This window comes from Grammomys surdaster, unplaced genomic scaffold, assembly GCF_004785775.1.
Source record: "Grammomys surdaster isolate TR1022 unplaced genomic scaffold, NIH_TR_1.0 98, whole genome shotgun sequence".
Lineage (NCBI taxonomy): Eukaryota > Metazoa > Chordata > Mammalia > Rodentia > Muridae > Grammomys > Grammomys surdaster.
The window spans coordinates 354,243-367,313 of NW_021604577.1; the positions used below are offsets into that span (position 1 = coordinate 354,243).

At 44.7% G+C, this 13,071-nt stretch overlaps 1 protein-coding gene across 6 annotated transcripts in view; it reads left to right on the forward strand.

The window, feature by feature from the left end:
* Nin (ninein) overlaps positions 1–13,071 on the forward strand; it is a 97,011-nt gene that overhangs the window by 57,158 nt on the left and 26,782 nt on the right. For 5 of the 6 annotated variants that reach the window (XM_028781645.1, XM_028781653.1, XM_028781621.1 and 2 more), the window contains 6 exons: positions 2,905–3,015; positions 3,395–3,484; positions 5,810–5,948; positions 7,767–7,888; positions 9,424–9,929; positions 10,798–12,918. In XM_028781645.1, the coding sequence (XP_028637478.1) occupies positions 2,905–3,015; positions 3,395–3,484; positions 5,810–5,948; positions 7,767–7,888; positions 9,424–9,929; positions 10,798–12,918 (3,089 nt within the window). The remainder of the gene's footprint in view (positions 1–2,904; positions 3,016–3,394; positions 3,485–5,809; positions 5,949–7,766; positions 7,889–9,423; positions 9,930–10,797; positions 12,919–13,071) is intronic. The other variant, XM_028781659.1, reaches the window with a different exon arrangement.

The following is a 13,071-nucleotide window of genomic DNA, read 5'->3' on the forward strand; positions in this document are numbered from 1 at the left end:
AGATGTGGTGGCTCAGGGTGTGTGTATAGACAGTATTGATGATCCTTGTCTTCACAACAGCCATTGCACTTGCTCCACAGGACTGGGTAGAACTTGGCTGAAAATTTCAATTCCAGAGCTGCTTCCCTAAGTTTGTCCTCATCCTTGGCTTTTCCTTCCCCTTCCTATCTGCCCCCTATTCTTATTCTCTGGACATCTCCAAACATGACTTTCCTCTTCCCTTCCTCCCTCTGTCCCAGTGGAAGAAGGTGACCTTCTCTTTTCTGGGCTCTTATACCAGATAGCATAGTACTGGGCCTTTGGGGCCCACTGCCTACAGGAAAACCCTGATGCTGTCACCCAAGCCTTCTTTTTTTTGGGGGGGGGGGGAGTTCGAGACAGGGTTTCTCTGTATAGCCCTGGCTGTCTTGGAACTCACTCTGTAGACCAGGCTGGCCTTGAACTCAGAAATCCGCCTGCCTCTGCCTCCCAAGTGCTGGGATTAAGGGCATCCGCCACCACTGCCCGGCTCCAAGCCTGTTTCCTAATGTGCAGTTCTTACTTGTTACCTTGGTGTGGTTATCATACCAGACAGTACAAGTAAGCTGTCTACAGAACAGCAGGGACATGGAAAATGTTTTCTCTTATCATGTGCCCCAGGGTCCACACAACAACTGAGGAAAGAAAGGCCAAGGCAATGAGCAGTTTCTGCCATCTTTTGGATTCTCCTCAGCAGCAGTAGCATCAATTGCTGAAAGTCCCAGAAGTTGAAATTGTTAGCCATCTGCACTCATTACCACTCTTTAAGTCATGTTGGTGTTCTGAAATAATGTACAAATCTGTGTTTTCCAGTGATTTTAGGTGGCCCCTGTGAAAGGGTCATTTAGTTCTCAAAGTGGTCACGACCCACAGATTGAGAACCACCACTCTAACCTCAGCTCCTGGTGCCCTGCCCCTCCTGGTGACCCCTTCCCCACTGCACCTTCCATGAGCCTCCTGTTCCTCCTGTATGCTCCTTTGCTATGTCCCCAACACCACGGGTCATTCCCTTTCCATTCCCATTACACCCCCTTTCTTGTTGTCAGGAGACCTACTTTACTGTTGTGGCTATGTGCACCTACTTCTTGCCAGCCACATTGTCCCATGTGCTCAATAGTGATATCTGATTTAGCTTCCAGGGCAGCAGCGAGTGTCTGAAAGTCAGGGTTTGCTCCTGTCAGTTCAGCATGTGAGTGTGGGTATTTCTTTTCTTAAAACTTAATTTTACTTTTTTATTTACCCACTTTACATCCTGCTCACTGCCCCTCCATCACCCCCTCCCATAGGCCTTCGCCCATCCCCCTCTCCTCCTCTGAGCAGGTGGGGGCCCACTGGGTATCCCCCACCCTGGCATTTGAAGTCTCTGCAAGGCAGGCAGTGTTGGTTTTCTTTGAGAAGCAAAAGTCCTAGAGTTGGTGTTAGAGGAGAAGGTAGTATTTTTTGGAAGGCTTTTTTAAGTACTTTTTTTTTTTAATTCCATATTGCCATGTTAGAGCGTTAACCAGAATATATAAAGACATACTGGCTCTCTATGCTTTTGGCAAAATGTACTTTGAAAGTAACATTCTTCCAATCAGCCCTTAACACTGGAGAAGAAAGGAAATATGTCAAATGGCAAGTCTGTATTTTAAAAAAAACAAAAAACAAAAAAAACAAATGTGGGTGAAATCTTCCTAGAGTACTATGAAAGATCTTTTTTTTTTAACGGAAAAAAATTTGTGAGTTTCAGTTGGTTTGTTATTTTAGTTTATACATAAAAGTTATGAACCATTTATGTGTACCTTCTATATCTTTAAACCAAAATTGTAAGTTAATTATAAATTGTAATGCCCATGAATTATAATCAGTTTTAGATTTACTCTCTTTTTTATAGTCCTTCTGAGTCTCTTGCTAGTCAAGGTCATCCTTCCTACCTTCCTTCCTTCCTTTCTATTAACATTAATTTGTTGGGTGGGGCACACACTCGGGTGAGCATGTGAAGATCAGAGGACAACTTGGTCCTGGGGAGTCACATCAGGTAAAGAGTGCCTTTACCCTGTGAGCCAGCTCATGCTCATTCTAGAAATGATACTTTATTACCAGACTTCTCACATTGAACAATACATGGAGAATAGATCATTCAAAATATTCCACTGCAATGCTGTGTAAAAATAAAATAAAGCCATATATGTACTATCTTTTCTTAAAAAAATAATTTATTGCTACCAAAGTAAAATTTTGGCATTAAAAAATAATATCCAATTAAAAGGTGAGATTAATTTTGAATCATTTAACTCAGTATCTATAAGTCATTATCATTTTAAAATAGAACCAGTGTGCCCAAATAACTCTGTGCTGTCTTCTATATTTGTAACTTACCTTGTGAGATCCAGTGTATATTTTTCTCTGTGTATGTCTCAGTTGGTTCTAGATGTATTTCAAGTGCCCAGTACCCTCATTGACCTACTAGTAGCTAAGATGTGGAACATCGCAATTTTATAAGGTTTTCATTTTTTTAATGATTTACCTTTATTTTATGTGCATTGGTGTTTTCCTTTTACATATGTCTGTGTGAGGGTACCAGAAGTCCTGGAACTGGACAGGCAGGTGTGAGCTGCCATGTTGGTGTTGGGAATTGAACCCAGGTCCTTTGGAAGATCAGCCAGTGCTGTTAACCACTGAGCCATCTCTCTAGCCCCTATAAGGTTCTTGTTAAAGGCAGACTTTTGGAATCATGAGCTAGGTATTAATCTTTTAATAATTGTTTGGTTTTGATTCTCTCTAGTTTTCATAGTAGATACAGGTTTCTTAATCCCAAACCCTGGCATAATTATACTTCATATAAAGTGGTAGAACAGTTTCCTGATTTTTGACTTGTGCCATGTTTATTTTCCCAACTTTCTCAAGGAAAACAATCGCCTGGAGAATGAGCTTCTGGAAAATGCAGAGAAGTTGGCAGAGTACGAGAACCTGACAAACAAACTTCAGCGCAATTTGGAAAATGTGTTAGCAGAAAAGGTAAATCCGTCTACTTCCGATTTCCTGGTGAGTTGCCCAAAATGTCACTCACCCCAAAGAGCAGAAGCAATGCCAGGAACATTTTTATTAGGGAACTGTTTGGGTGCTGGAAGGAAGTTGTAACTTCTCAGGATATAACTTAGGATGGTGGCTGTGAGGGAAGCATCTTGGCACTGAGTGGGCTCCCTCCCCAAGCTGAACACGGAGTTCTTGGATGGTTTCCTCCTCTTCCGGTTGGTGGTGTCTCTGCTTCAGTGCCTCATTCCTGTCATATTTGGGAACTTGGATGATACCAGAAACTGGGATCTTTGGAATGTGATAGGTCAAAGAAGGGCCCTTGGGAATAATGGCAGCTTTGTATGTTTTTTGTCCTTTCTAGTTTGGTGACCTCGATCCCAGCAGTGCTGAATTCTTCCTTCAAGAGGAGAGGCTGGCGCAGATGAGAAATGAATACGAGCAACAGTGCAGGGTGCGCAGCTGATGAGAACTAAGCAACCCCAGAGGACCTGGGTTCAAATCCCAACCTCAGCAATCCCTGGGCTTGTCAGGGCACTGAAATCTGTGGATGCTGAAACTTCCTTTAAGCACAGTGCAGCACCCAGAAGGCAGCTGCAAAGGTTCAGAGACGATCTGTGTGAAGTCCTTAGAACAGAGCCAGGGACATACCAAGCACATGTATAAACTAGCTATTAATATGACTCAGTATCCTGGGCTGTAAGCAATCAAGCCAATCCCATTCAGGTCTACCTTATATAGAGGACTACTATATAGAGGACTATCCAGTTTTTTGCTGAGTGAAGAATTAATGTGGCATTAATGTTCTTATCCCAAAATTAGCTTCCCTAGCTGATCATTGCAAACTCTGTATTATCTGATGTCATTGCATGCCGTTTTCCTGAACATATTCTTTCATTTGAAAAATGCAAGAACTAGGAGCAGAAACAAACCACTCAGACTTTTAGTTGGAAGCCATTTCCAGTGTCTACTAGATACAGCTGTTCTTATGAATAGTATGAGGCTGTTTATTTCTTTTATTTGTTTGTTTTGTTTTGTTTGAGACAGGGTCTCACTATGTACCCCTGGCTGTCCTAGAACTCACTCTGTAGATCAGGCTGGCCTAGCACTCAGAGATCCACCTGCCTCTGCCCACAAAAGCTGGCTTTAAAGACATGCACCACTCTCTGCCTGTTCTCTGTTTGTTTCTTAAATTAGCTGCCCAAACTTAGGAATTTGATTTTTTTTTTCTTAAGCTGAACATACTTATTTAGCAAGGTAAGTAGAACTGACTTCTAGTTTTAGATACAGTTTGTACTTTTGCAGAGATGAGGAAATCCTCAAGAGATGGCTTCTAGCCTGCCTTCTCAGGAGCTTCCCTGCTGCCTTCATGATTAAGTTTTAGCTCTTAGCTCTAATCATGTAGTTTTTGTTTTAATTGTCTCTAAATTGAATGAACTCATCAGTAAGATCTGTTACTGATAACTTCAGAATTCCCCCAGGTCATCTTTTTTAAACCACTTTATATACCATACATTGTGTGCATTCAATGTATACAGTTCCATGTTTCTAATCATACATATTCAAACAGCTAAAGAGCCCTGACCACAACTCAATGTGAGTGACGTCATCACTCCAAGAAAACCCTGCTCCACTTCAGCCAGCTTCTCCTATTGTCCCCGTCCCCGTCACGGCATCATTCCCCACCCCTACCCCTGTTCATCCTGTCCATCCTTTCCCCACCTCCACTCTCACCCCATTCCCGTGTCTCCCCCTCCTCCAATCCCTATCCCCACCCCCTTTTTATCCCTAACCCTGCCACAGGCAACCACTGGTCTATTTTTTGTCTGCTAACAACTGGTCTTTTGCAAAGGGCTCCTTTCACTTGGTGATACTGTCCCAGTTCATCGTGATGTTGCATATATCTGTTTTCTGTTCCTTCCAGTGGCTGAATAAAGTCCCATCATATAGATGTCCTACATTTTAAAATCAGTTAACAGACATTTACGTTTTTAGGGGCTATCATGAATAATGGCTCTAAGCAGATTTTTGCGTGGACATATACTTTATTTCTCTTGAGTTTTATACCAGGATGCATTTTGCTAGACCACAAGATAAACCCATGTTTAACTTTGAGGAACTGGCAGACCTCTTCCAAGGTTATTTCCTACCATATGAGCGTCCTCATCCAGCACATCTTCATTTACAATTGTTGTCCTATCCCATCATAGATTTTTATCATTCCCCTGGTAGGTAACAGTGCTGAAGGTCTTATAATACACTTATTGATTGTTTGCATATCTTCCTTGATGAACAGTCTAATATAGCCTTTGGCCATTTTTAAGTTGAATTCCTTAACTTTGACTTCTAATAATCTTTATAAATTCTAGTTACAAGGACCTTATCTGATAACTAACCAAACTTTCCTCCGATTACATAGTCTTTTTACTTTAATTTTTTCTATTTTTTTATTATGTGTTTATGTATTTGTCTGTATTGTTTATGCACATGAGTACAGTCCCAGAGTGGTCACAGGAAGGAATCAGATACACTGGACTGGGAGTTACGGGTGATTGTGAGCCACCTGACATAGGTTATAGGAACCAAACTCAGATCCTGTTCATGAGCAAGACAGGCTCTTAATCTCTGAGTTCTCTCTTCAGCATCCATCTTTTTTTTTTTTTTTAACTTTCTTGGTGTCTTTTGAAGCACAAAAGCCTGTGCTTTGCTTTTAGCCACTGTTTTTCTTGTTGATTTCTTGGGGTCTCGTGTAAGACTGGTGTTGTTTTTTAAACTCCAGCTACTACAAGACCAAGTGGATGAGCTCCAGTCTGAGCTGGAAGAATATCAGGCGCAAGGCAGAGTACTCAGACTCCCCTTGAAGAACTCACTGTCAGAAGAGCTCGAAGGTCACAGTAGTGGTATTGAACCCAACCAAGGTAAACACATTTGCACACAATCTTTTTGATGTCTGCATTTGACCTAGTTTGTAGAACAGTGGCTGGGTGGAGCCCTGCAGAACACTGGCATCCTGGAGTTCAGAGAGGGAGAGATTTTGGCAGTCTCATTTATTGAGCTACTTCACTTGTGGCTGGGTTTTTCATTTGTCTTTATAAAATATATTTGTTATTCTGATATTGCTGACTCTTCTTTCCCCACCACGGCTGCCTGGTATGAAGATGGTTTGGAAGAGTTAGCACAGATCACAGAACCCGTAGTTGATTTTCATAGGCTGCCTAGGCTCAATGCTTTATTTGCCTCGTAAGAGCAGAAAGAAAGTTAAGAGCTCATGCCTGTGGCTTTGATAAGGCAGAGTGAGGCGGTTGGGCAGGCCTGCCTGGGAGCCATCATGCAATCCCAGCTCCTTGCCTGGGTCCCGCCTCTTTCCTCAGTACCATTGGGTTTTAATTTGAGCAAGGTTCCTGTGGGTTTTGCTGTTCCTTGTGGTGTCTCCCTTCCCTTTGGTTTTTAAGAAGGTAGTTTTTTCGTACCCTCCCCTTTCCACTGTGGGATCACCAGGTATTCGGGGAGGAGGTGTAGGAAGATCTGAGTCCTTCTCTCTGATCCTTGATTCACCTGATGCAGCTCTTCCACCTGAATGTTGACTGTTCCAAGAAACTTCTGCCATCTTAGAGGGTGGGATGGGCCAAAATATATGAGGAGAAAGCCCAAAGCAGGCCTGTCAATCCCAGTTGCTAGAACTCTGCCCATGAACACTTCTCCATCTGCCTGTGTATCTCCAAATGAAACCACAGCTCCAAGGGTCTAAACCACCAGCCTGGGAGCACTTAGGGAGGGATCCAGCGCTTCAGTTGAATATGTAAGAGTGGAGGGCACTGCTGGGCATAGGTGGAAGAAGAGAACCTTGACCGCATGAAGGCTGGATGCCCCAGGGGGTGGGAATTTTGAGGGTGGGGAGGTGGGAGTGGGAGGGTAGATAGAGGTTACATCCACAGAGAAGAAGGAGGAGGGGTGAGGGGATTGGGGGTTCCTGGGTGGGTGGGGGATGGGGTAAGGGGACAACATAGGAAATGTAAATAAAACATCCAATAAAAATTTAAAAAAAAAAGCATTTTTTTGAGTCTCACTGGCTTAAGAGATTTCTACCCAACAGTAAATATATTTGACCTTGTGCTAGCTCAGACCTCACCTTCTGCTCATAATTTCAATTTTCCCTTAATGCTTATTGTGGGCAGTGGGAGAGGTAAGCCATATGAAGGCACTGAGAATTTCCTCCCCAGTTGTCTGCACCCATGTCCCTGACCTCCCTGACCCATGCGCCTGGGTGAAAATAACTTAAGACACCCGGAAATTCACAACAGTAAAACAACCGTGTGCAGTAATGAGGGGTGGACTAGGGATCTTGGTCCATGAAGTTAGCCCCATAATACACAGCAGAAGGGGTGCTAGCCACTCACTTGTTCCCCTGCCACCTCATCCCTCTGAGTTTGTCACTGGGTAGCAGACTACCTCGTGCTGTTTCCATGGCACACACCCATTTATCATTCAGAATGGTGGATTCAACTAAGGCTTGGCATACTGCCTATATTATTTAGGAGGCTCTCCTCACCTTCTTCCTCTTGTCCTAACGCTTGAAGAGCGGAGAATCTTATGGGGCTTCTGTTGTTTCCAAGTGCTTCACACCTGGGAAATCAGGCTGAAAAGGATTCCTTAGTGAAGCCATGCCCCTTGTCAGATGCTAGAGTATGCCAGTGACTGCACCTGAGGCAGGCTCAGTGGGTTCTGTGTGTTTTTAGGGCCTGGTTCTGAAGAGTGCAACCCACTGAATATGAGCATTGAAGCAGAGCTGGTCATCGAACAGATGAAAGAGCAGCACCACAGGGACCTGTGTCATCTGAAACTGGAGCTGGAAGACAAAGTAAGTCCTGCTTCCCAGTCTGACCCTGAGTCCTGTCAGTGTGTGGGTGGTGTTCCTGGTGCTCTTTCCTCACAGACCAGCACTTCTGTGCATTTCTTCTGGAGTTCAGAGGCTGCCAGAAACGCACTTCTTCAGGCTGAGGTTGAGCCCTTGTTCTTCTCCAGTCTCTCCAGAGTGTGCTGTGTTCTTAGCCCCTCATATTGTAATATATTACTTATGGTGTTTTTAACTTGTTAAAAAATATCCCAATCAAAAAACAAAACCCCTTCCTTTTATGTAGTATCACTTACTAGATTAATACAAGTTCTGATCCTTGGCCTCTCAGCCCTTCACTATGCAGTTTCCACTCAACTTCACCATGTTTTTGGTTTTCTTTTTTTCCCCTGCATGTGGTTTGTTATGTATGGTTACATATATGTGCATGTTCATGTGTATGTATGGTTATATTGTGTTTACATGTTTATATGTGTAAGTATGGTTATGTGTGTATACATGTTCATGTATATGCATGGTTATATGTGTTTTCATGGTTATGTGTGTATGCATGGTCATGTGTATGTATGGTTATTGTGTTTGCATGTTTATGTGTAAGTATGGCTACATGTATATACATGTTCATCTATATGCATGGTTATGTGTGTTTTCATGGTTATGTGTGTATGCATGGTCATGTGTGTATGCATGATTATGTATGTATGCATGGTCACATGTGTATGCATGTTTTCTGTATGCATAGTTATATGTGTATGTATGTTTACATGTGGATACATGGTTATGTGTATATGGATGGTTACATGTGTTTACATGGTTTTACATGGATATGAATGTTCATGCTGTGAATGAGAACATATGAGTGTGTAGGCTGGAGATCAACATCCAGTGTCTTCCTTGATTGGTCCCTCACTAAACCCAGAATTCCCCCATTGGTCTAGCTACCTAGCTTGCCCAGGGACCCTCTGTCTCTGCCTCCCCCCAGCATTGTCATCAGGTAAAGAGCCATCATGCCCAGTTTATATAGATTTGGGGCATCAAGCCGAAGTTCCCTTTACTCAGTGCCACTCCCCAGCTTCTACTTTTCTTGTGCACTTGACTTTTCTTGGCTTATGCATGACTCCACTGAGTGCAGAGTGGATCTCCACATATGCTCCTTTCACCTTCCTACTTTCCTACTACAGACTTAGGATCTTAAAATATGTAGTTTAAGTCTTCAAATGTTTCTTGAATTCTGTAAATTATGCAGAGTGCCGTATGAAACACAAAGTTGGAGAAAAAATTGTTAGTTCGGTGAGAACCTGGAACTTGCTGACCAGGCAGCCTAGCCTATTTGGTGTGTTCTGAGCCAGTGAAAGACCTATCTGGGGGGGGGGGGGGGAAGGCGGTAAAATTATACTTCAGGTAATTTTGAACTAAGTTTGCACTTTCAATCAGAATGAGAAAATGAGAGTGTCCTTTGGGACAGGAGCACTCGTTGCGCCCACCTCCCTTCACCATAGCTCAGAATTGAGTCACCCTGTGGCTTAACTGTCTGGTCCTAGGTGCGCCACTATGAAAAGCAGCTAGATGACACCAGGGTTGCCTGTGAAAAGGAGCAGGCTGCCATGAAGCAAAAGTATGAGCAAGGAGTGCACACCTTGGAGATGCAAATCAGTGACCTTCGGAGTGAGATTGCAGACCTTCAAGGGCAGGCGGCCGTGCTGAGGGAGGCCCACCACAAGGCCAGCTGCAGGCATGAGGAGGAAAAGAAACAACTGCAAATGGTGTTCGATGAGGAAAAGACTCAGCTTCGGGAGGAGCTGCGGCAGGAGCATGAGAGGGAGCTCAAAGCCAGGCTGCAGCACGCAGAGGAAAGCTTTCTCCAGGAGAGAGAGGGACTCGCTCAGGCTGCTGCCTGGACTGAAGAGAAGGTGAGAAGCTTGACTCGGGACCTGGAGCAATCTTACCAGGAACAGCTGCAGAGTCTGATGGAGAAACATGCTCTTGAGAAAGAAGAGCTGAGGAAAGAGCTCTCAGAACATCACCAAAGGGAACTCCAGGAGGGAAGGTAAGAAAGTGAGGGGAACGTGAACAACTGGACACTGCTTCTCAGGAGTCCCAGGAATGGGAAGGGGAGGAGCAGAGCAGACCATAGATTGAGTAGGTTCTTTAAAAATTAATCCAACCAGTTTTGTCTTGTTCACCAGGAAGTCTCCCTTGGTCATTGGAACTGTTCTGGTGTGTGTGTATTCAGGGAAGGGTGGGCAGTCAGAGGAACTATTCCTGTGTGACACTTACTGTTTTCCTGTGCTCAGATGAGGGCTAGATCCTTCCTACTGCAATGCTGTTGCTTTCTGAGAAAACCCATTTATAAACTGGATTCTGGACATACTTAAATTTCTTCCCTCCCACGAAATGACATGTTGTGTTTACTGTGTGAAATCCCAGGTATAACTGAGTGATTTCGAGTTTCCCACTCTGTTTAATATAACGCTCTTTTATTAATTAAGCAAAAACAGAAGACAGTTATTAATATGCCTGTTTTATGCAACTGAAATCCTATAGTGCCTGCTTCATTCAAATGAAAATGTTTTTCCCAGATGAGAAGTGAGGTCACCATGTCTTTGGCCATTTTATGTGAAATGCCAAGTTTAAGACATCCATTAAACCACATGAATCCATTCAGGAAGCATATGAAAGGATTTGGTTTTGTAAGCTCCCTGTGCTTCAGAGAAAGATAAGTCTCCCGGATTTATGGTCTCCAGAAGGGAGATCCTTCCCCAACCCCTATATACACGAATGGCATAGGAATCAGAGCATTGTAGAGAATGGTTCCATTGTCTGCCTGGCAGCCTCCTTTTTTGTATGGGAAAATGTTGGGTTTGCTTCCGGAGTTGGCAGCAGTTTCAGTAATGCTGTATGTTGACCACATTTAGGGAAAAAATGGAAACAGAGTGTAATAGAAGAGTCTCTCAGATAGAAGCCCAGCTTCAGGCTGACTGTGAGAAAGTCACTGAGCACTATAAACAAACTCTGCAAAGCCTTGAGGGTCACTACCACCAAGAGCTAAAGGACCTCTTGGACCAGCACCTGGAGGAGAGATCTCAGTGGGAGTTTGAGAAGGATGAGCTCGCTCAAGAGTGCACAGAAGCCCAGGAACAGCTGAAGGAGGTGCTCCAGAGGGAGAAGGCAACCACTCTGGCCATGAACCAGGAACAGGAGATGTTGGAGAAGACATACAAGGAACGCTTGAATATTCTAAGCATGGAAAGAGAGAAGCTGTCGCAAGACCTGAAAGACCTACGGAACGCATCTGAGAGTCAGCACAGCCTCCTGTCTGATCAGATACTTGAGTTGAAGAGAAGTCAGGAGAGAGAGCTGAGAGAGCAAGGGCAGGTGCTGTGCCAGACAGGGGTCTCTGAGCAGCTGGCCAGCCAGCAGCTTGAAAGGCTTCAGGTAGAGCATGAGCAAGAGAGGCGAGAAATGGCAGGCAAGCTTGCTGCCCTGGAGAACACCCACAGAGTGAACTGTGAGAGAGCAGATCAAGAGAAGGCAGAGATGAGCGCAGAAATCCGCAGGCTTCAGAATACGGTCAAGGACATGCAGCAGGCAGCCTCTCTCTTGGTGCTTCAGGGTGCCTGCCAGGCAACGGCAGGGGAGGAGGCAGAAGGAAATGGAGCCATGTCTCTGCTTCAGCAAGGGGAGCAGCTGTTGGAAGAAAATGGAGATGTCCTCATCAGCCTACAGAGAGCTCACGAGCGTGCAGTGAAGGAAAATGCAAAAATGGCCACGGAAATTTCTAGATTGCAACAGAGGCTGAAAAAGTTAGAGCCGGGGTCAGTGATCTCATCTTGTTTGGAGGAGCAGACGTCTGAGATTTCTGGATGTTCCAGGGAACAAGCAGAACCAATAATGAAACAAGGTACAGCCACCAAGCACTTCCTGAGCGACCTAGGAGACCACGAGGCCAGGGACCTGGGAAGTACAGGGACAAGCTCTGTTCAGAGGCAGGAGTATAAAACTGAGGAGTCGGAAGCTTCCCTGGAGTGCTTTTCTGAGCTTGAAAACAGTGAAGACACCAGGACCGGATCCTGGGACCTGAAGAATCAGATCATCCAGCTTCAGGAGCAACTGACGGTCTTGCGTGCAGACTGCGAACGGGCTTCTGAGAGGAAGCAGGACCTGCTCTTTGATATTTCTGTGCTGAAAAAGAAACTAAAGATGCTGGAGAGACTCCCTGAGGCATCTTCCAGGTATAAGGTATTATATGAGGATGCAGCCAGAGAAAACACCTGCCTCCAGGAAGAGCTGAGACTCATAGAGACTCGCTATGAGGAGTCACTGGACAGTAACAAAGAGCTCACCGCTGAGGTCTACAGGTTGCAAGATGAGATGAAGAAAATGGAGGAGGTGATGGAGACGTTCCTCAGCCTGGAGAAGAGTTACGATGAGGTTAAACTGGAAAACGAGGAGCTCAGTGCTCTGGTGTTGAGACTTCAGGGGAAGATGGAGAGGGTACTGGAAAGGGCCACCCTGCAGGGTGACAGCTACTCCCTGTGGGAAGCTCCTTCAGAAAACCTGGAGTTCACCTCTGATGAAAAGAGGCTTGAACTCCATCAGACTCCAGAAGAGTGTACACCCAAGGTCATGAGCATGCACCACATCATAGAAGAGTGTAGACAAGAAGCCCAGTGCTATGAACAGGGTAGCACACGGCTCCTAGCAAGAATAAAAGCACACGAAATTGCCTGGTTCCGCAGAACAGTTCAGGCACATCAGGAAAAGCCTAGCTTGCAGAATCGAGTTATCCTGGAGGGAAATGATGCTCTCCTAGGCCTCCAAGACACACATCTTCAACATGAGGCCGTGATCGCAGAGTTAGAACTGGAGAAGCAAAAGCTACAGGAGCTGACTAGAAGTTTGAGAGAGCGAGTCACTACGTTAGTTAAGCAAAAAGATACTCCTTCTCAAGGAGAGAAGGAGGAAGAGCTGAAGGCAATGATGCATGACTTGCAGATCACGTGCAGTGAGATGCAGCGGAAGGTTGAGCTTCTGAGGTAATGTATGTGCCTTCTAGACCTCGTGGAAGCCTGCTGAGCCACTGACCACATCTAACCGCTGCTTGCCGTGCCTAGAGACACTAACCTATTAGTCTTGAAGAGCAACGTTGTAGCCACCTTCTGCTTCTGTGTGTATTAACAACTAGAGTA